Source organism: Bison bison, unplaced genomic scaffold (genome assembly GCF_000754665.1).
Source record: "Bison bison bison isolate TAMUID 2011002044 unplaced genomic scaffold, Bison_UMD1.0 scf7180017864171, whole genome shotgun sequence".
Taxonomy (NCBI): domain Eukaryota; kingdom Metazoa; phylum Chordata; class Mammalia; order Artiodactyla; family Bovidae; genus Bison; species Bison bison.
The window spans coordinates 4,577,173-4,598,071 of NW_011494743.1; the positions used below are offsets into that span (position 1 = coordinate 4,577,173).

Consider the following 20,899-nt stretch of genomic DNA (forward strand, 5'->3'; position numbering starts at 1 on the left):
GGGGGGGGGGGAATCCAGGAGGAGCAAGATTGAAAAGGTTATGTGTCTGGGCAACATCCCTAGAGATTCCGTAGTCTGATGTTAATTTTGAAAAATGTCACTGGGAATTCTCTGGCAGTCTAGTGGTTAGGATTCAGCACTTTCACTGCAGGGGCTGGAGTTCAATCCCTGGTCAGGGAACTAAGACCCCACTAAGTCACACACAGCCAAAAAATAAAGTTACCATTCTGTAGCAGGTGTGGGTGATTACATAGTACATCCCCAGGTGTGACTTGAGACCCCAAAGGATTCTCGGATTGGCCTCTGGGAGTTTATATGCCTCCACAAATGAACACAAAACTGAGCGTGCAATCTGAGTTTCTCCTAAAGAGGATCCACAACCTCCAGCAGATTCTCAAATGGACCGTGACCCCAGAAAGGTTAGGCACAAGGTGGGAAAGTGACAGAAGTGGGAGGACAGCCACCTAGAGAGGGGACCCACAGCATGGTGGAAGGGCTAGCTTCCTGAGCCTGGAGGATTCACAGCCAATTGTGTTTGAGAGGGGGCTGTGTGTGCTTATGTGCATGTATGCTGCTGAGGAATCTCTCCCCCAGGCCCCCAAAGCACCCGTACAGGATTCACTTTTGCATCCCTTTGCTCCATGTAACATACATCTGTTGGTCTCACTTAAGGGTAAAAACAGATTTCTGCATTCTACCCTTAATGCTCATTATTAGGCCTAGCTCTCTGAGAGCTGAAAGACTGATAGTTCTCAGCAACTTAAGGAAATGGGGCTTCAGAGTTCACATCTACTTCTGGCAAGACCAGCCTAGGAAGAAGGGAGATGAAGGGACTTCCCTGGCAGTGCAGTGGTTAAGACTGTGAGCTTCCACTGCAGGGAAGATTCGATTTTTGGTGGGAGATCTAAGTTTGCATGAAAAAAAAAAAGAAGGGCGACGACCCCAAGGAAAAGGACAACCTAAGCCACGTTTCATAACAAAGGGTAGTCACTCCTCTCCTACCAGAAACCCTACTGGAAAAAGTAGACGGTAATTTATTTTGAGGGTTGGAATTGAATTGGGAGGAAAAGTTGTTATGAGGTGGGGAAGGATCTGGTCTGTTTAGCAACCAACTCTGCTAAGTCACTTCAGTCGTGTCCGACTCTGTGCGACCCCATAGACGGCAGCCCCCCAGGCTCCCCGTCCCTGGGATTCTCCAGGCAAGAACACTGGAGTGGGTTGCCATTTCCTTCTCCAATGCATGAAAGTGAAAAGTGAAAGTGAAGTCGCTCAGTCGTGTTCGACCCTCAGCAACCCCATGGACTGCAGCCTTCCAGGCTCCTCTGTCCATAGGATTTTCCAGGCAAGAGTACTGGAGTGGGGTGCAACCTACTAAGCTCACGTAATTTGTGTAGGATCAGGAGTCCTGAACCTGGGTGTGATTTGTGGAAACCCAGATTTGGAGATGAAATACAAACAAAAATGTAAAAAGTCACTCTGTAGAATGGGGAACAGAAAAGCATGTTATATAGAACTTGTTTCACTCATACAAATAAATTGTTTGGTATATTCACTTGAAACACAAATACAGTGAGTCAGGTCACAGAGTCTCAGCAGCCAAGGGTCGTTAGAGTCTCAGCAGCCAAGGGTCGTTAGAGGCACAGAAGCCGATGTAGTCAGTGTCCTTTTCTGCTGAAGCAGAACACTGCCTTATACTAGAGTTCCCCTCCACCTCTGATCACACACATCTGTGACCTGCAGGTTTTACTTGTCTGCAGTGGTTCACTCCCTTCCAAAGTTTTAAAAAATATTGAGGCCTAAAACAGAGATGGCTGGATGGCATCACTGACTTGATGGAAGAGAAGTCATATATACTTTGATGAAAGACTGATTAAAGGGGAAAACAAGTTAAGAAGTTAATAAGCTTTTTGTGTATGCCTTTTGTATGGCAAAGTACTCTATAAACTACAAAACGCTGTGTAACTAATATTTAGTCCTGTAGAAATGAGACAATAAATGCATGGACTTACGCACAAGAGCTGCCCCCAAGTGCTCTCACCAGGTATAACATTTACAATAAATGCTTGTATGCTGAAAGTAGGATGGAGATAGACCCAGGAATCAAGAGAAGAGACTCAAACCCTATCTTAAATTTGCTGGTCACTCTAAGGCACACCCCCAAATCTGTCAGCTCTGCTTCTTCACCTAAAAATGAGACTATCTACCCCTTTCTCAGACTCTGCCACAGATTCAGGTGGGGTTACATGTGCAAGACAGAATGAACATGGCAGAACAAAGGGAACCTGGATTTAGGACCTGGGTCTAAACACAGGCTTGTTACTTAGTCTTGGTTAAATGACCTCTCTCAGGTAAGGGGGACAAACAGCTCTTTCAGTGTAACAGGGATTAAGGTAACGATCTCTGTGAAAACATGATGTAAGTGCCAGGTATTATGACTCTACACAAGAAGGTACACAAGGAATCAGGTTCTGTATAAACACAAGGCAATATTATTATATGACTCTACCTATTGCATAGTTGTAGAAATTGTTTTTCCAGGAATAAAGGCTCAAATGGTAACAAAGGTATCTTACCTCAGCCAGTTTCTTCCTCCTCCTAAAAGTTTTCATATGCCAATACCTCTGAATTTCTAAAAAAACACAAATTAAGATCTTAGGAATTCCACTCTGCCCCCTCCCTCTCTGTTCATTTTCCTCTTGGGTCCTCTCAGAATTACAAGGGCTCCATTATTTCTTCTAATGACCAGATCATTCAGAAAGTGACAATGACGCCCAAACTGAGCCCTCTGGCTGGCCTGGGCAGAATGAGAACAGACAAAGTGGGCATGCCTCCAGCTTTATTCTGTGACTTCTCTTATCTGGGATGGGGTCTGTTAGCAGCGTCTCACTCAAATGGAATGCAATGGTAACCAGGGTTGTTATTAGAAGACTTGTTGATCTTCTCAAAGGAACACAGCCCAGCAGTCTCGGTGGCTCTGCTGTGCAGTCTCCATCCATCCTCAAGTGACTGCCATGCAGGCTGGGAAATGATCAGAAGAGACTCATCAGCAGTCTCCAGAGCTTTACCATTCCAACTGTCATGAGGTGCAGACCATGAGGGAAACAACCGGTTCCTACTTCCATCCATTTAAGGAGTGGCAGACAGTTTTTTGTTTAATTAAAAAAAAATTACCCAGGGAATGGAAAACTTATCATGTTCATAGATGAGAGTTGTTGTTGAATTGCTACCCCAAGTGGTTTCCTTCATGAGTCACTGCTTAAACCCAAAATACTAGAACACAAGGTTCAAAGCTCCCGAATTCCATCAGTCAGACACACCAGTAACCTGCATGTTGCCCAGGAAAATTACCAGAGTTTTCAAAAACAAAATTAAGTGAAAAATCCTTTTCCCCAGAAGGATCTTTATCACGGAGCTCTGTATGACCCGTTTCTAAGAAGGCCACATCCCACTTCAAACAATATGATCACTTGGAGTACTGTTAAACATAAAATCCTTGCCTTGAGGCCTTCGTTTTCATTTTCTTTAAACTAGCCTCTGAAATGTCTGCCTTGTGTTTTGTGCTGCACTCCTGAAAACTGTTGCTTTTTTTCTTTTTTTTGGCTGCAGAGCATATGGAACTTCCCCGACCAGGGATCAAACCCGTGCTCCCTGCACTGGAAGCTGAGTCTTACCCACTGGACCACCAGGCAAGTCCAAAACCGTAACTTTGTAGGACAGAGCAGGCTTCATTTTTGCCAAGGAGGAAACAGCCAAGAGGTTTCTATCCGACTTGGGGAGCGGGAGGTTTGGATCGGCACCTGGAGGTCTCCCTTGCCCTCTATGTGCTCTCCACGAGGTGGGTTCTGTGGTGGCGCATGAGGTGCGAGTTGGAGATGAAGGCTGCACCGCACTTGGCACACTCATAGGGCTTCTCCCCCGTGTGGGTTCTCTGGTGCACTGTGAGGCTCGACCTCTGCCGGAAGGACTTGCCACACTCATTGCATGTGTATGGCTTCTCCCCGTTATGGATCCTCTGATGAATAAGCAGGTACGAGCTGCACGTGAAGGCCTTCCCACATTCGTTGCACACGTACGGAAGGTCCCCGCTATGAATTCTCTGGTGCACGATAAGGCAAGAGAGCTGACTGAAGGCCTTCCCACACTCGCTGCAGTCATAAGGTTTCTCTGCAGTGTGAATTCTCTGGTGCACGATGAGGTGTGAAAAACAACTGAAGGCTTTTCCACACTCTTTGCACTCATATGGCTTCTCCCCAGTATGGCTTCGCTGATGCACAATAAGATTGGCGCTCTGGGTGAAGGCTTTGCCACAGTCATTACAGGCGAACGGCTTCTCCCCGGTATGGATTCTCTGGTGAACAATGAGGTTGGAGCTCCGGGTAAACGTTTTCCCACACTCGTTACATTCATAGCATTTTTCTGTGATGTGGACTTTCTGGTGCCGGGCAAGCTGTGAGCTGTAACTGAAGGCTTTCTCACATTCGTTGCACTTAAAGGTTTTCTCTAAGGAGTGGATTTTTTGATGTACAGTCAGGTTTGAACTCTGGGTGAAGGCTTTCCCACACTTTGAACAAACATAGGGTTTCTGTCCAGTATGGATTCGCTGATGCACAACAAGGTTTGCACTCTGAATGAAGGCCTTCCCACACTGGTGACATTCAAAGGGTTTCTCCCCAGTGTGGATTCGCTGATGCACCACGAGATTTGCGCTCTGGCTAAAGCCTTTCCCACACACGCCGCATGTAAAAGGTTTCTGCCCAGGCTGGCTTTTCTGATTTTTAACAGAGCCAGAACTGAGGGTGTATCGCTCCTCAGCTTTGGGACACTTCTGGTCTTCCTCTTCTTTGAGGTTTTCAGGGAGGTGACAGTCCTTCACTGTCACCTGTCCAAAATCTTTCTGCTCCCTCTTTATTCTTTGCCTCTTTAACATGTTCCTATTTTCACAGGCTTCTCCTAACTTGGGTCCTTGCGGGTCAACTTTCTGGATTCTTCCTGAAACGATGAAGGATTTTTCTGTTTCATCACATATTTCAATTTTTGGAACCAATAACTGTCGATTTTTGGTTTCAGCACCTGAAACAAACAAACAAAAACAGAAAATGTTAAGTTTCAGATTTTTATGATCTAGAAAAAGAATAGGATGGTCAATTCATAAAGATGGGGAAGTATATTGAATTCAGCTGTAAGCTGCAGGTCATGAGCAACTGCACAGGGGCATCGAGCATCCAGACACCCTACTGGCACAAACCAGGGCAACTCTCCAACCAAGAAGGGAGTGGGTGGCATGGGGATGTTTAAGGCACAGAGCAATACTGGGCAAGGGGACAGTCCAGTTTGGTCGCTGGCTAAGACCATGGTAATGCAACTCCAGCACAGTCACTCAGGAAGGGCAGTGTCAGAGAAAGAGAATGGCTGAGCCCTGGATACAACAAAGCCCCGACTTCGACAACAACAGAAAACCCTGAAAAGCTAATCTTTTTTTGGTTATATCTATTTCTACTGTTGTGATTTTTTTTTTTAAACTCTACTCCATTTTTCTCCCTGTAGTTTAAAACTGCTCTTATATCTTCTTTTCTTCCGTCTTATCTTACTTTCTCCTTGTTACCTCTTTCCCCTACTACCTCTTCACTCTTCCTTTCCTGGTTTTTTGGCCACATCACATGGCTTTTGGGATCTTAGTTCCTTGACCAGTGATCGAACCTGGGCCTTCAGCAGTGGAAGCGGGGAGTTCTAACCACTGGACCACCAGGGAATCCCCCCCTCCTTTTTTTTCTTTTTCTTTTTTTTTAATATTTTTATTTATTTTTGGCTGTGCTGGGTCTTCGCTCCTGTTTGGGCTTTTCTCTAGTTGTGGCGAGCGGGGGCTACTCTCCAGTTGTGATGCTCAGGTTTCTCATTGCCATGGCTTGTCTTATTTCGGAGCATGGGCTCTAGGGTGCACAGACTCAGTAGCTGCAGCTCCCGGGATCTAGAGCACAGGCTCAATAGTTATCTTTCTGGATCAGAGATCGAACCTGTGTCTCCTGCATTGGCAGGCGGATTCTTTACCAGTGAGCCACCATGGAAGCCCCATCTTCTGAATTTTTCCAGATGTACAAAGGAAATAAAAACAAGTTATACTAAAAAGTTTAAAAACTTGTTTTAAATATATACACTTTAAGTACTTCCCTGGCAGTCCAGGGGTTAACACTCTGTACTTCCAATGCAGGGTGCAAGGGTTTGATCCCTAGTCAGGGAACTAAGATCCCACATGCTGCGTGGTATGGCTAAAAAATTAAAAAAAAAAATTTTTTTTATTTTAATGTATAAACCTTAATAAATTCAATTTTAATGAGTACACACCAAACTGTAAATAAAACGCTCAGACATTCACATCAAAATTTCCAAAGTACTTTCATGTATACTATACAATTTTATTATCAAGATGAAAGTATTTCCCTTCACTTGTATGGGAGCTAAAAAAGTGCAAGGCTGTTTTCACTCACTGCTATATGTACAGCACCTGTTACACAGCTGGGCACACAGGAAGCAGTACCTCAACAAATCTTATATTTACTGAATGAACAGACCCCAGTTCATAGAACAGAAAATGGAGGTTCAGAAAAAGAATGGACTTGCTCAAGGTCAAAGAGTTCTCAGAGATATGGCAGCAATTACCCTGGGGTTCCCCTCTCAATGGCTAGAAGTCAGTGTTCTCGCCATTACCTGTAACAACAGAAATTGCTGGCAGAAAGGTGAGTCCTGGCTGGGAAAAGCAGGGAAAGAAAATAGTTGTCTGGTCTTGCCTAGTGGTCCAGTGGTTAAGACTCAGTCTTCCAATGCAAGGGACAGAAGTTCAATCCCTGGTTGGGAAACTAAGATCCCACATGCCACAGGGCAATTAAGACTGCACACTACAACTAGAGAGCCTGAATGCTACAAGTAGAGAAGCCCTTGAGGCAACCACTGAGCCCATACTCTGCAACAAGAAAAGCCCTTGCACCACAATGAGAAGCTGGTGCACCACAACTAGTGAAAGCCTACAGCCCACTTGCTACAACAAAGACCCGCACAGCCAAAAAAAAGAAAAACAGAAAACAGTGGCCATTCCTAGTGGATGGGTGCAGCTGTTGGAGTTCAGACCATGAATGTCTGATAAAGCAGGGAAACAGAAAAGAAGTGATATAAGGGGAATGTGCCAGAAGGACTGGAACAGAAAGCAAAGATAGGAAACAGAAGTTACTGAGAGTTTGGGGAATTAAATAAGACACAGGAATATGAAAGGTGGCCGTCCTAACCTTCCCCAAAACACTGGTTTAAGAAAGGGACTTGGTTTGCAAATGCTTGAGGAACTGGCTAGGGAGGAGAGAGGGTTCAGAATATTCAGCCACAGCCCTGGCCAGGCAGACTCATAGCATGTCAGTGCCAGAGGGGCCTTGGCAGGCATGCAGGGACTGCTTCCACAACACAGGACTTATGGTGACCACACACTTGACCCAGTTACATGTCCCTACTTCACAAGCTTCCACCACTGCTAGCCAGGCATATCCTGAGTCCCAGCCTGGAGAACCAGGTGGTAAGTCAGCCATCATGACTGACTTTGGACATCATCATGGCTGACACAAGTGTTCAAAATCCTCTAGAAAGTCCACAAAGACCTATGAAAATGGAACACCTCAAAAAATCACCACAAAAGGTGACCCTTCTTATCTTAGTTAGCTTCTCTTGCAGGCTCACCAAGCTACAACAAACACGAAGCATAGGGAGAGGACATGTGTCTACATGTGTGCATAGATATGAAACTTGCTGAACAATAAATGTAATCGAAAGTTAAATTTGGAGAACTTCCCTGGTGGCTCAGTGGTGAAGAATCTGCCTGCCAAGTAGGTGATACGTTTGATCCCCTGATCCGGGAAGATCCCATTTGCCGAGGACCAACTAAACCTGTGCGTCACAACTATACAACTCTCAAAGCCTATGCTCCCTAGAGTCTGTGATCTGCAACAGAGAAGCCACTGCCTTTGCAGCAAGAAGGCCCAGCAGAGCCAAAAATAAATATGTAAAATTATTTTTTAAAAAACTAAATTTGGAGTTTACCTGTGTTTGCCTGGTGTGGTGTCTTGAAACTGTGTGCAAAACAAGCCATTTCCTATGACAAATGCATAGGCATCTTTCAGTATTCCTCTGCCCAGCTCTCCCTGACACCTTCAACACCTCAGTACTCTCTGTTGCTCAGGCTAGGAGACCACACCAGCAGCCTCTGAAAAGATTTTGAGAAACCTCAACAGTCAGATTCTGAATCAGAGAATTGACCTCACCTAGACAGGCCATGTTCCCATGAGTGTCCAGTAGCTCGCTCTTGGCCAGAGTCCCTGGTAATGAAGAGCTGCCTGGGGTTGAAGCAGCAGGTGCCTCTTGTGTTGGTTTCAGGACTACAGCCATGTCCCAGAACATGTTCTGACCCTAGAAACAAGCAGGCACAGGTGGGCTTCTGAGGAGACTGTCGGTGGAAGGTGGTATGATCATAACTTTGAGGACAAGAACATAAGCACCTATTCTTCAAGGCCATAAAAAAAAAAGAAAGAAAGAAAAACACCAAATATTTAAAAAAAGGGAAAAGGAAGCCAGAGAGTCTTCCCTAATCCCCAAGGTGAGTTAGGCAGAGAAGCAAGCCTGCTACCTTTTCCCCTATCACTTTGATTTCATCTCACTGCCCAAACCTAACTTGTCAGTGAGTGCATGACAAGACATGGGGAGATTTTTCAGAGTAGATCTTCCTAAAGCCTAAAGATCAAAGAAGCAAGGTTCTGGTCATATTATTACAGAGAGTCTTTGGGGTACCTCTGCCCTCATACGGCTAGTCATGGTGAGGTGTAGGTTTGAAAACATACAGCCTCACGACTCAAATTGTGGTCTGTGGACAAGCAGAATCACCATCACTGGGAGTGTGTGAAAACTGCAGAGTCTCTGACCAATACCCCAGATCTCCTGAATCAGAATCTTCATTTTGACAAGACCTCATATCCCCTGACCCCAACCCCTGGTGATTCTTACGCATATTAGTTTGAGAAGTACAAGTAAGAGTTATCAAATCATGCCTGGACTCACTGGAAGAGCTTTTTTTTTTTTTTTTTTGTATACAGAGATCTGGGGCCCACCTCCCCAGAGATTCTGATTTAACTTACATGAGATATGACATAGGTTTCATGATTTCATAAAAAAACTCCCCAGCTAATTGCAAACTGTAGCACAGTTTGAGAAGCACTGGTTTATAGAAAGTACTGAATGTCAACATCAATAGAATAGTATGTTTCAATTAAATTGCAAAAGACTAAAGGCCAGAGCCCTCACCAGGAAATAAGACTCTAGGTGTGGAAGCGGAAGGACAGGGTCCCTCCTGAAATCATGTGCAATCTTTAGGGCCATCCTCCCTCTCTCCTCCCCGACCACTGCTTACCTGTTCCTCCTGTTCTGACACAGGGAGGCATGTCTGAGGAGCTTCCCCAGGGGCCCAGACTTTGATGTTTTCAGAGTGCACTTGTTGGCTGGATGCCTGGCCCACAAAGCCTTCCTCCTCTTCTTCCTCTTTTTTCACTGTCACTGGGCCCCAGTGAGCCAGGGCCACAGCCTCTCTCAATTCTGTGGTCATCGTCTCTGCTCAGCAGAATTCCTATGGCTGGGGGTTGCCCAGCAGAAGTCAAGCCCCATCTAATCTTTAAGTTTCAAAAGCTTCTTCCTGAGTTTCCTCCCAGGGACATGATGAGTAGTATCTACTGGGAAATCAGAAAACACTGTTAGTAGAGCAGAGGTTTGCCTTGATGCCACTAAGACCACAGGTTACCAGTGTCCAGGCAGCAGCCACTACAGCACAGGGTTTGCTCTATTCCTCAACAGGATGGAAGGAGTTGGACTGTAAATAGGCAATTTATCTCCATAATGATCACATTACAAACACTTTTATGTAATGTTTATTGATTTCCCCTGATTATACAGTTAATATAATTTAATTGTAAAAACTTAAAAAAACAGAAAATGATTAAAAAAAATTACCCCTTGCTCATCTCCAGAGAGATAATCACTGTATACTGAAGAATTTAAAATTCTTATTTTGAGGGAAAATCTCCAACCATACTGACAATTATGACTTGAACTTTTTAATTTAGGGGATGCATATTTTCACAATTATCACCATGGGCTTTTTTTTTTTAAGAAGGGTCATTACAATGCAAAGATTTTGTTTTGTTTGTTTTAAGCACCAAGAACAATAGTATGAACAAAAGACTCTCAAGAAAAAGACACCAACTGTGCTTCCTAGGTAGCACTAGTGGTAAAGAACCCGCCTGGCAATGCAGGAGACATAAAAGATGCAGGTTCAATCCCTGGGTCAGGAAGATCCCCTGGAGAAGGGCACAACAATCCATTCCAGTATTCTTGCCTGGAGAATCCCATGGACAGAGGAGCCTGGTGGGCTACAGTCCATGGGGTCGTAAAGAGTTGGACATGACTTACTGCTAAGCAACTTAGCACTAGACACCAACATGTTAGGAGAGGTTATCTCTGGGTGATGTAGTCACAGGTGGTTTTAAGGTCCACTTCCTTTGATTTTTATATTTTTCTATTTCTTTCAACTGTGAGACAAAACAGCACTCTTAAGATGGTAGATGTTTTAATGTTAAGTACATACAATGCCACCTCCTTCTGGCATGGTACTCTAAATATTATAATATACATAATTTAAAAACAATATAAATACTATATATTATATAATACCTATAATATTATAGGACTTCCCTCATAGCTCAGTCAGTAAAGAATCTGCCTGCACTGCAGGAGACCTGGGTTCGATTCCTGGGTTGGGAAGATCTGCTGGAGAAGGAAATGGCAATCCATTCCAGTATTCTTGCCTGGAAAATCCCATGGACAGAGGAGCCTGGTGGGCTGCAGTCCATGGGGTCGCCAAGAGTTGCACACGACTTAGCGACTAAACCACCACCGCCATAATATTATAATTTACTAAACCAGCCCCTATTTATTAATCACTGCTTTAGTAAAAGAATCTTGTTTCCAGTTTATTTTCTTAACATAATTCTTAAGATTCTTTTCATGCAAATAGTTTTTTCTGCTGCTGAATTATTCCTTTAGAATAGAGGGATTACTAACCAAAGGATTTTATAGGTGACATATATTGTCAAACTGCTTTCTAAAAGGACTGAAACAAATCATATCACCATGAACTAACAGTTCCCCAGTATCACAGCCAAGCCAACAGATTTTTTTGTTCTTAATCTGTGAGTATTAATCTACCATTATAACTGATTATGGAGAAACTGAAATTTTCCTATTTCCCTTTAGGTGTCTTATTAGGAGAAAAGTGCTAAATTTCATTAAGTTCTCTTTTGCTACTACTGAAGTGATCATATACTTTATTCTGCATTAACTTATTGGCAACTTATTCCATACCCTGCATCTCTTCAGTAGTGCAATATTTCAGTCCTGCAACAAATCTTAATTCTGGAGAATTCTTCTTTCCATGACTAGTTGAATTTTATCAGGGAGGAAGGTCCTTAATACTCGTTTCACCCGTGTATACACAAGATCGCCTACTTTGGGCATTGGTATCAGACTGCTGATATTCTAACTGGCCTCCAGCCCTAGACAGCACAGTCTCCTATCATGGGCTTTCTTTCAACGTCCTTTCCCTATTTCCAATCGTGGCAACCCATCTCCTCCACCTCCAGACGCCACACAGCCCAGATCCTGGGATAAGCCAGGCCCCTGGGGCGGTTCGTGTCCAACCTACCCCGGGGCTAGGCCCCCGGTAGGTAGGCAACAGCGGATTTCCGAAGTGCCGGGGCGCGGAGCCGCCCCGGGACAGACAGACAGTGCTGGGATCCCTGAAGGGAGGACGAGGGGGGCATACCCCTGGAATGGACCCTCCCGCGCCCCCGACGTTCGCGCCCAGGCCACACCACCCCCGCTCACCGTGCGCGGAGCAGAAGCACGGCCGGAGCTCGCGAGCTCTGGAGCAGAAGGCGGGTGGCCTGGACCCCGGCGCCTACCGGCACGAGAACAATGACCGGACAGGAAGTGCCTGGGGATGGGCTTCCGGCTCCCCAAGTCGCCAGACCAGCCTCTCTAGGAATCTCGGAGGTACTGTCTTCTCGTTGGGTGTCCAATTTCGCAACGGATCAGGGATGGAAGAACAAGCTTAGAGGAAGAGTGCAGGTGGACTAGGGACCCTGAACCTCAGGGCAAGGGGCATTCCTACGCCTGGCAAGAGCAATGAAGTGAGGAGAGCAGCTGGGAGCCTGAAGCTACAGAGTATCCATCTGTAGAAGGCCCTGATCATTTTGACCCTAATGTTTTATTTTGGAAATATCAAACGTACAGAGAATGGTACAGTGAATGCCTGTACTCAACAAATAACACTTCACTCTCTTTGCGTTGGACTTTCCTGGTGGCTTAGTAGTAAAGAATCTGCCTGCCACTGCAGGGGACAGGATCAGATCCTGAGTCCAAAATATCCCCTGGAGAAGGAAATAGCAATCCGCTCTAGTATTCTTGCCTGGAGAATTCCACGGACAAAGGATCCAGGTAGGCTTCTATAGCCCATGAAGTCACAAGAGTCAGACATTACTGAGTAACTAAACAACGTTTGCCTTCTCTCTCTATGCATACTGAAAAACATATTTTTAAAGTTGTAAACATCAAAATACTCATTCCAAATACTTCTACATGTATCCTTTAATAATAATAAGAATCTTGACACTAACAATACTATCATTACAGGTAGGAAAATTAACAAATATTCCCTAATATCATCTATTATCAGTCATTTTCAAATTTCCAACTGTCCTAAAATATAGACTTCATTAACTGTTTTTCCAAGTCAGTTTCACACACTATATTTGGTATGGCTGTTTAGATTTGCTTTCTATTATGAATTTACAGATTCACAGGAGTTGCAAAGATAATAATAACCTTCAACTAGTTTCCACCAATGGGTACATCTTACATAATTATAATTTAAGATAAAAATCAGGAAACTGACATTGGTACAATGTGTGTGTGTACTTGTCATTTTATCACTTGTAGATTTGTGGAACCACCATCACAATTCAGATACACAATGTTTCCAACACCAAGACCTCTCTAAGGGCAACCCCTCCCTCTTCTGTTGCTCTGTCCCTCCATCCCCAACCTCTGGCAACCACTAATCTGGTTTTTTTCATCCCTATACTTTTTTTGTTATTTTAGAGTATTATATAAATGTGACCATACAGTATACGACCTTTTGAGATTGGATTTTTTCACTCAGCATAATTCTCTTGGAATGCACTTGAGTCACTGCAGATATCAATAGGTCATTCAATTTTACTGCACAGTAGTAAGTATTCCATGGTATAGATATATGGCAGTTTCTTTTAACCACCTGTTGAAGGATATTTGATGAGTTATTACAAATTACTATTACTAGCAAAACTGCTTTTAACAATCACATACAGGCGTGTGTGTGTGTGTGTGTGTGTGTAACAGTTTTCATTCTTTTGAGATGAATGCTCAGAGTGCAAATACTGGGTCATATGGTAAATGCATGTTTGGTTTTATAAAAAACTGCCAAATTATTCCCCATGGTGGCTGTACTATTTCTCATTCCTGGCAATGTAATAGATTCAGTTCCTTTGCATCCTTGCCAGCATTTAGCATTAAAATATTTAAAAGCTCTTCTGATAGCTGTACAGATTTGTATCTTGCAATTCCCTAGTGGCTAATGATGTTGAGTATCTTTTCACTTGCCAATTTATACTTTGGTAAAATACCTGTTCATGTCCTTTGCCCATATTCTAATTGGATCTATTTATTATTGCTGAGTTTTAAGAATTATCTAGCCTAGATACAAATTCTGTGTTGGATATATGATTTGCAGACATTTTCTCCCAGTGTGTAATGCCTTTTCATCCTCGCTCTTTAGTATCTTTTAAACCCCCCTCCCCTCCACTAGTTGTATCTTTCATTATGGAAAATTTCATACATATACAAAAGTAGTACAATAAACTCTCAATACTCACCCAGCATCAACAATTATTATCACTCCCTTCTCTTTTTCATCATCTTTGAAGAATCCAGTGCAGTGGTGTTTTTTTTTTTTTTTTGGCTGCACCGCCCAGCTTGTAGGATCTTAGTTCCCCAACTGAACTAAGGATTGAATGTTCGCCCTCCGCAATGAGAGCAGAGGACTCACCACTGGGCGGCCAGGGGATTCCAACAATGCAGTTTTCCTAGACAATATGCCACATTCTGAACTTGTTTCTTATGATGTCTTTTATCTTGTTCCTTTGCTTCCTGTATTTCCTGTAAACTAGCAATCAGGTCTAAGAAGCTTGATGAATTCAGGTTATACTTTTGGCTTATCGCATTACATGTGGAGGGAGGCACATTATGTGAGTTGTCTCAGCAATGTTACATTTTGTTAAACTGATTAAGAGGTAAATGCCAGATCTCTTCATTGTTAAAGTACTTGTGATTATTACATAATGGGGGTAATTTTTCTTCAGTATGGACAAAAAGCATCTTCATATTCATTACCCCATAAAAACTTAGGGAGGTAGATATTCTTCCTTCTGTTTAACAAATGAAGAAACCAAGGCTCCAAGAAATGAAACCATTTGTCCAAGGAAAAGTGGCAGAATCTGACTCTTAAGGCCTTCAGACTTTTAACTCAGGCCCCTTCCAGTTTTCACTCTTGGTCCTTTCAGTCTAAAAAGGAACCAGCCCTCAAAGAACTTCAGGGTTGAATTCATAACACTTACTATAATCAACACACCACTGCAATGCTGCTAAGTATCAGAAAACAAAATCCCAATATTAAGGTATTTATACTTCAGTGACAGAACTGGCGTTCTGAGAATTACAACGTAAAATTACCAAACCAAGAATACAAGAATTAAGTTTACAAATGTACAAAAGGGTACAGAATGAATAATGATTGGTTCACTGGGAGTAAATGGGCCTGACCACTCAGAGATGGATTCTGAATTGGTATAATCAGAGATTTGAAGGGCTTGGCTGTGTAAAAAAACTTATGTGGTAAGTTGAGTGCTGGGATAGAATGTTGTCTCTTGAGTAACAAGCCATTTGTATGTTTACCAATGAAATATTGATTAGAAGTGAGAATGACAGTAGCAGAGATAATCAGCTCTGAGGTTGAGGTTAAGGATTTTTCCCGGTCAGCAAGAAAAGTGACATAGGACTGTCTTTCTATTTTGACACTCTACATCCACTAGGTTTAAAATCCAAAGGTTGAAAAAATAAACTGTTTTTTCTTGGCATCAAATTAATGGCCAGACATTATTTAGTAAGCCAATATTTTTTTTCCATAAAAACAAACTAGGTATATTATATATTATCTCCCTTAAACATTTAAAAAGCTGTTTTTAAAGTTTTTTTAGAGTACTAAATTCCAAAGTTAACCATCCACCATACTTCCTTACTATAAAAATTAAACTTTTGAGGTTCATGAAGTCCTAATATTAACTTGATGAACAAACACTACATTATGCCATTTTCCAGATTTTGACCATATCTCTTTTATCCAATTTTATTGACAATTAAATTATTTCATAAAGTACTGTCACATGATCCTTTTACTAAATGCTCAAAACAATTCTATGAAGTAGGGGTTATGCCAGTATTTGACTGACAGAGAAACTGAGACTTAGAGACTGACTTAATAACATCACAGAGCTCGTAAGTGAAAGAGCCAGGATCCAAACCTAGGTTTTCAGATTCCAAATCCAGTGTACTTAAATTGTCCTCAAAGAGCAGTCCTACCCACCCAACTTCATGTTTTGTATGTCTTAATCACACTGTCTGTATAGACATTCTCTAACAGTGATACTATCTTTAAGATGTACCAAATATACATATCTTTTCAAAACATACTTTTTAATACAAAGATATTTTTGCTATCATTTACAACATCTTCATTATATCTTATAAATCATAATTCAGTTTCTTCAGAATCTTTAAGTGCTTCAAGGTCCTTTTCTAGGTTCATAAGAAATGATTTGGAACAGAGTATCTTTTAACTAGAATTTGGCTTATGTTTTCGTAGTCTTGAAAGTCTAGATTAACTTTCTGCCTCATGCAACACACTTGTCTACAAAAGGGTCAATCATGACTTTTTTTTCCTTATAAAAACCCTATGCTGCCATTTATCCAACAGTCACTTACAGAGGCAGGGATGGTATTCCATTTTACACAATACTAGATTTTCTGAATCTTGATCTTGGACTCACTGGCATTTTGGACCCAAGAGAATTTGGACCCAAGAGAATAGGACCGAAAATCCTCCAAAGAATGGATTTTTGGTTGAAGATGAAGGTTTGAAGTCTGAGAGAATTCTTTTTCAGACTCATCACATTCACAGTTTTTTTCATCTGTATGAATTTTCTGATGTACAGTCAGGTTTTTTCTTTGCCTAAAAACTTTACTACAGTCATTACACCCATATGGTTTCTCTCCTGTGTGGATTCTCTGGTGGCCAACTAAATTCCTCTTAGAAGTAAAAGATTTTCTACACTTTTCACATTCATATGGTTTTTCCCCAGTGTGCATTCTCTGATGTACAACAAGGTTTTTGTTCTGACTAAAGTCTTTTCCACACTCACTACATTTATAAGGTTTTTCTCCAGTATGGATTCTTTGATGTACCATAAGATTTCTACTAGAGGTAAGCACTTTTCTACATACATGACATTCATAGGTTTTTTCTCCACTGTGAATTCTTTGATGCTCAATAAGATTTCTATTGTAGGTAAAGCCTTTCCCACACTCATTACATGCATAAGGCTTCTCACCAGTGTGGATTCTCTGATGGGCTATCAGGTTTGAGCGGTAACTGAAGACTTTCCCACAGTCATTACATTTGTACGATTTTTCCCTTGTGTGAATCCTCTGATGTCCAATGAGGCTTTTCTTCAGAATGAAGCATTTGCCACACTCATTACACTCATATGGTTTCTCACCACTGTGGATTCTCTTATGTTCAATGAGGTTTCTGTTAGAACTGAAAGCTCTTCCACATTCATTGCATTCAAAAGGCTTTTCCCCGGTGTGGATTCTCCGATGTACGAGCAGGCTTGAATTGTAACTGAAAGCCTTCCCACAATCCTCACATTTGTAGGCCTTCTCTTGTGTATGGAGCTTCTGATGGACCATGAAACTTTTGCTCATAATGAAGGTTTTCCCGCACTCTCGACATTCATAGGGCTTCTCCCCATTGTGGAGTCTCTCGTGGTCAATGAGGTTTCTGTTAGAACCAAAGACTTTGCCACAGTCTTTACATTCATAGAGATTCTCTCCAGTGTGGAACCTCTGATGTAAAATGAGGCTCTTTTTCAGAATGAAAACTTTCCCACATTCATTACATTCATAGGGCTTCTCCCCATTGTGGAGTCTCTGATGGTCAAAAAGGTAAGCGCTCTGAGTGAAGGCTTTCCCACATTCAGTACATTTATAAGGCTTCTCTCTGCTATGCATCCTCTTATGGTCAATGAGACTTGACTTAGAAGTGAAAATCTTCCCACATTTTTTACAACCAAAAGTCTTCTTTTCTGTGTGAACTCTCTGGTGTAGGAGGAGGCTTTTGCTTCGAATGAAAACTTTTCCACATTCTTTACATTTATATGGGTTCTCTGTACTGTGGAGCCGCTGATGGTCAACCAGGTAAGTGGTCTGGGCAAAAGTTTTTCCACATTCATCACATTTATAGGGTTTTTCCCCAGAGTGGATTCTCTGGTGCAGAATGAGGCTCTTCTTCAGAATGAAAGCTTTCTGACACTTGTTACATTTATAAGGTTCTTCTCCTTTGTGGAGCCTCTGGTGGTCAATGAGGTAAGCATTCTGAGAAAAAACTTTGCCACACTCATTACATTTATAAGGTCTCTCCCCAGAATGGCGTCTTAGATGTATTATAAGGCCTGAGTGCCTATAGAAGCCCTTTCCACACTCCTTACATTTATAAGGTTTCTCCCCAGTGTGGATTCTCTGATGGTTTAGAAGGTAAGCACTCTGAGAGAAGGCTTTCCCACATTCATTACATTTATAAGGTTTCTCGCCAGAATGGTTTCGTAAATGCATTAGAAGGCTTGAGCGCTGAATAAAGCCTTTTCCACACTCCTTACATTTATGAGGTTTCTCCCCAGTGTGGATCCTCCGATGATTTATAAGATGGGAGATTTTATTGAAATGTTTATAACACATATCACATTTATACAGCTTCTTTCCTTCAGCACCTATTAAACTTTCAGAAAAAGCTGAATCTGAAGCCAAGCTTTCTTCAAATTCCTTCCACTTTTGGCCTCGTTTTTCTGGTGGAGTCCTTTTTTTCTTGTCTCGTTCACATAGGGAATCTTTCTTCAGTGTATCTCTTTCCCTTGCTTCATTTCTCCACTGACTTGAAAAAATTTGCCATTCATACTCTTCCTCAAAGTCAAGAAGATATGGAACACCTCCTTGAAATCTTTTTGATATTCCTCTCTGAGAATCTGCTCTTTGAGATATGTTCAACTTGGATGTCACCTCCTCGTTCTCAGTCATGGTCTCCCATTCTGGTAAAAGAAATTAAAAATGCAAATATTACCATATCCTTGTCAGCAACAAGATCTTCAAAAGACTTTAAAACAACTAGAAGGATACTTTTACATGCACACAAAAAGGAAAAGCTTTTCATTAAATGGGAGTACAAAGCAGAATGCTACACTGACAGAATGTTATAAATGGATTAACACGGAATTCATTCTGAGATACTTCTAAGCTTGTTGCCTTCAGGGAGCAGATGGAAACATAGAAAGGATGTTGAATAAACAGACGTAAGAAGAACTAGAGAAGATCTTAATACAGGTGGTTCACATATAAGCTCATGAAGCTGGATGGGGCTTATAAAGAACTATCTTTTTTTTTTCTTCTTCATGCTAAGAAGATGGAAACTCTCAAAGAAAGAAAATATACCTAAAAACTCTGAAGGCCATCTTTAACTTTTGAAGAGTCAAGTGCATCAACATTTTTCAATTACTTGAAAGTAATTAATCTACAGGAAAAAATCTATTAAAAAGCAACTTAACACCTCGAATTCTTCTTTTAAAATTGAGAAATGAAATTTTAAAATTAATTTCACAAAAAACCAGGTCTACATTAGACTCCATCATGTAGTTATATATAAAAAATACTGAATGAAAAGAAAAAATATAGAGACATTAAAAACTATGAAAACATCTATAAAATAATGAGGCTAAACTAGTTAACCTCTTTATGACTCTAATATTCTCAAATATTTTAAAATATGAAATGATGTATATTTTAAATGTTTTGGAAACTCATTTTCACCATCCAAATGTGAGAAAAATCATGAACTAGTTCCCCAAATTATCTAATAAAATAAAATTATATAAATAATAATAACATTATCTTCTATTTGAGTATAAAAACAATATTCTTCTACCTAAATAGAGAGAAAATACATAGGAAAGGAGTGTTAATGGACTGGTTTTACAATTTAAGCAGAATGCTGGTTGAAAGGAAAGTTTTCTTTCTTTAAGGAAACTTTTCTTTCTTTCTTTCTTTTCTTTCTTTATAGAAGCATTTTAAGAAATAGAAGTGTTGCAAGTGGTTAAACAGAAATGGAAAATGGTTAAGAAATGAAGGACTTATATATACACTAGCTAATTAGCTGGATAAATGAAATTTTAGTATAGAAATCAGACTATGTGTGGGCCTAATGAGCTTTAAGGGACTTGGGGAAAAAATATCAGAATGATAGAGACAGCTGATTATTTTCTGCAATCTTTGGTTAAGCAGGCAAGAAAAAGACAGGCTTCCCTACCTCCAATCCACCCCAATCCTCTAATCCATGTCCATCCCATTGCTAATTATCTTTCCAATACATATATTTGATCATATCACCTGCTCAAAACAAACAATGCTTCATTGCCTATAGGATAATGCACAAATGACAAGAACAGCCCAAGAGACGCTATCCTCCACTATCTGTTACTTTTCTGGCTTAACTTCTTATTAGTACCCTTTATGCCTATAGACTCTCGGAGAAGGCAACGGCACTCCACTCTAGTACTCTTGCCTGGAAAATCCCATGGAGGGAGGAGCCTGGTAGGCTGCAGTCCATGGGGTCGCTAAGAGTCAGATACGACTGAGCGGCTTCACTTTCACTTTTCACTCTCATGCACTGGAGAAGGAAATAGCAACCCACTCCAGTGTTCTTGCCTGGAGAATCCCAGGGATGGGGAAGCCTGGTGGGCTGCTGTCTATGGGGTCACACAGAGTTGGACATGACTGAAGTGACTTAGCAGCAGTAGCAGTATGCCTATAGACTCTAGGCATGGAAAACTATGTACAGATGCCCAAACATGTCATGTTTTTGCTTACTTCCCGATCACTGCCCATGCCCCTTTCTCTTTCTGAATTTGCTCTTCCTCTTCTCAATTTGTTACCTGCCCAAACTTACAGGCTTAAAAACTAAGTATAAAAGTTACCCCCATTGGAATTACCACTGATCTTACAGGAAAAAAAAAAGTTTAAAGGAATACTATGAATGATTCTGTGCCAACTGAACAACTTAAGATGGAATGGTCAAAAAAAAAAAAAAAAATGAAATGACCAAATTTCTAGAAAGACACAATGTACTAAAATTGACTCGGGATGACACAGAAAATCTGAATAGTTCCATAATAAGCAATGAAATACAATCAGTAGACAAAAAACTACCAACAAAGAAAAGCCCAGATCCAAACTGTTTTACTGATGAACACTACCAAACATTAAAAGAATGAACACCAATTCTTCATACTCTTCCAATAAACAAAAAAGGTGGAAACACTTCCCAACTAATTCTATGAGGCCAGTATCA

General features: G+C 41.5%; 1 protein-coding gene across 4 annotated transcripts in view; it reads right to left on the reverse strand.

Annotated features, from left to right (window-relative positions):
• Positions 1–3,598: 3,598 nt before the first annotated feature.
• ZNF197 (zinc finger protein 197) overlaps positions 3,599–20,899 on the reverse strand; it is a 29,151-nt gene continuing 11,850 nt past the window's right edge. For 2 of the 4 annotated variants that reach the window (XM_010842127.1, XM_010842126.1), the window contains exon 6: positions 12,774–18,587. In XM_010842127.1, the coding sequence (XP_010840429.1) occupies positions 16,243–18,587 (2,345 nt within the window). In that variant the 3' untranslated portion in view covers positions 12,774–16,242. Of the gene's footprint in view, positions 4,713–12,773; positions 18,588–20,899 lie in introns of those variants that run through there. The other 2 variants (XM_010842128.1, XR_825471.1) reach the window with 2 other exon arrangements.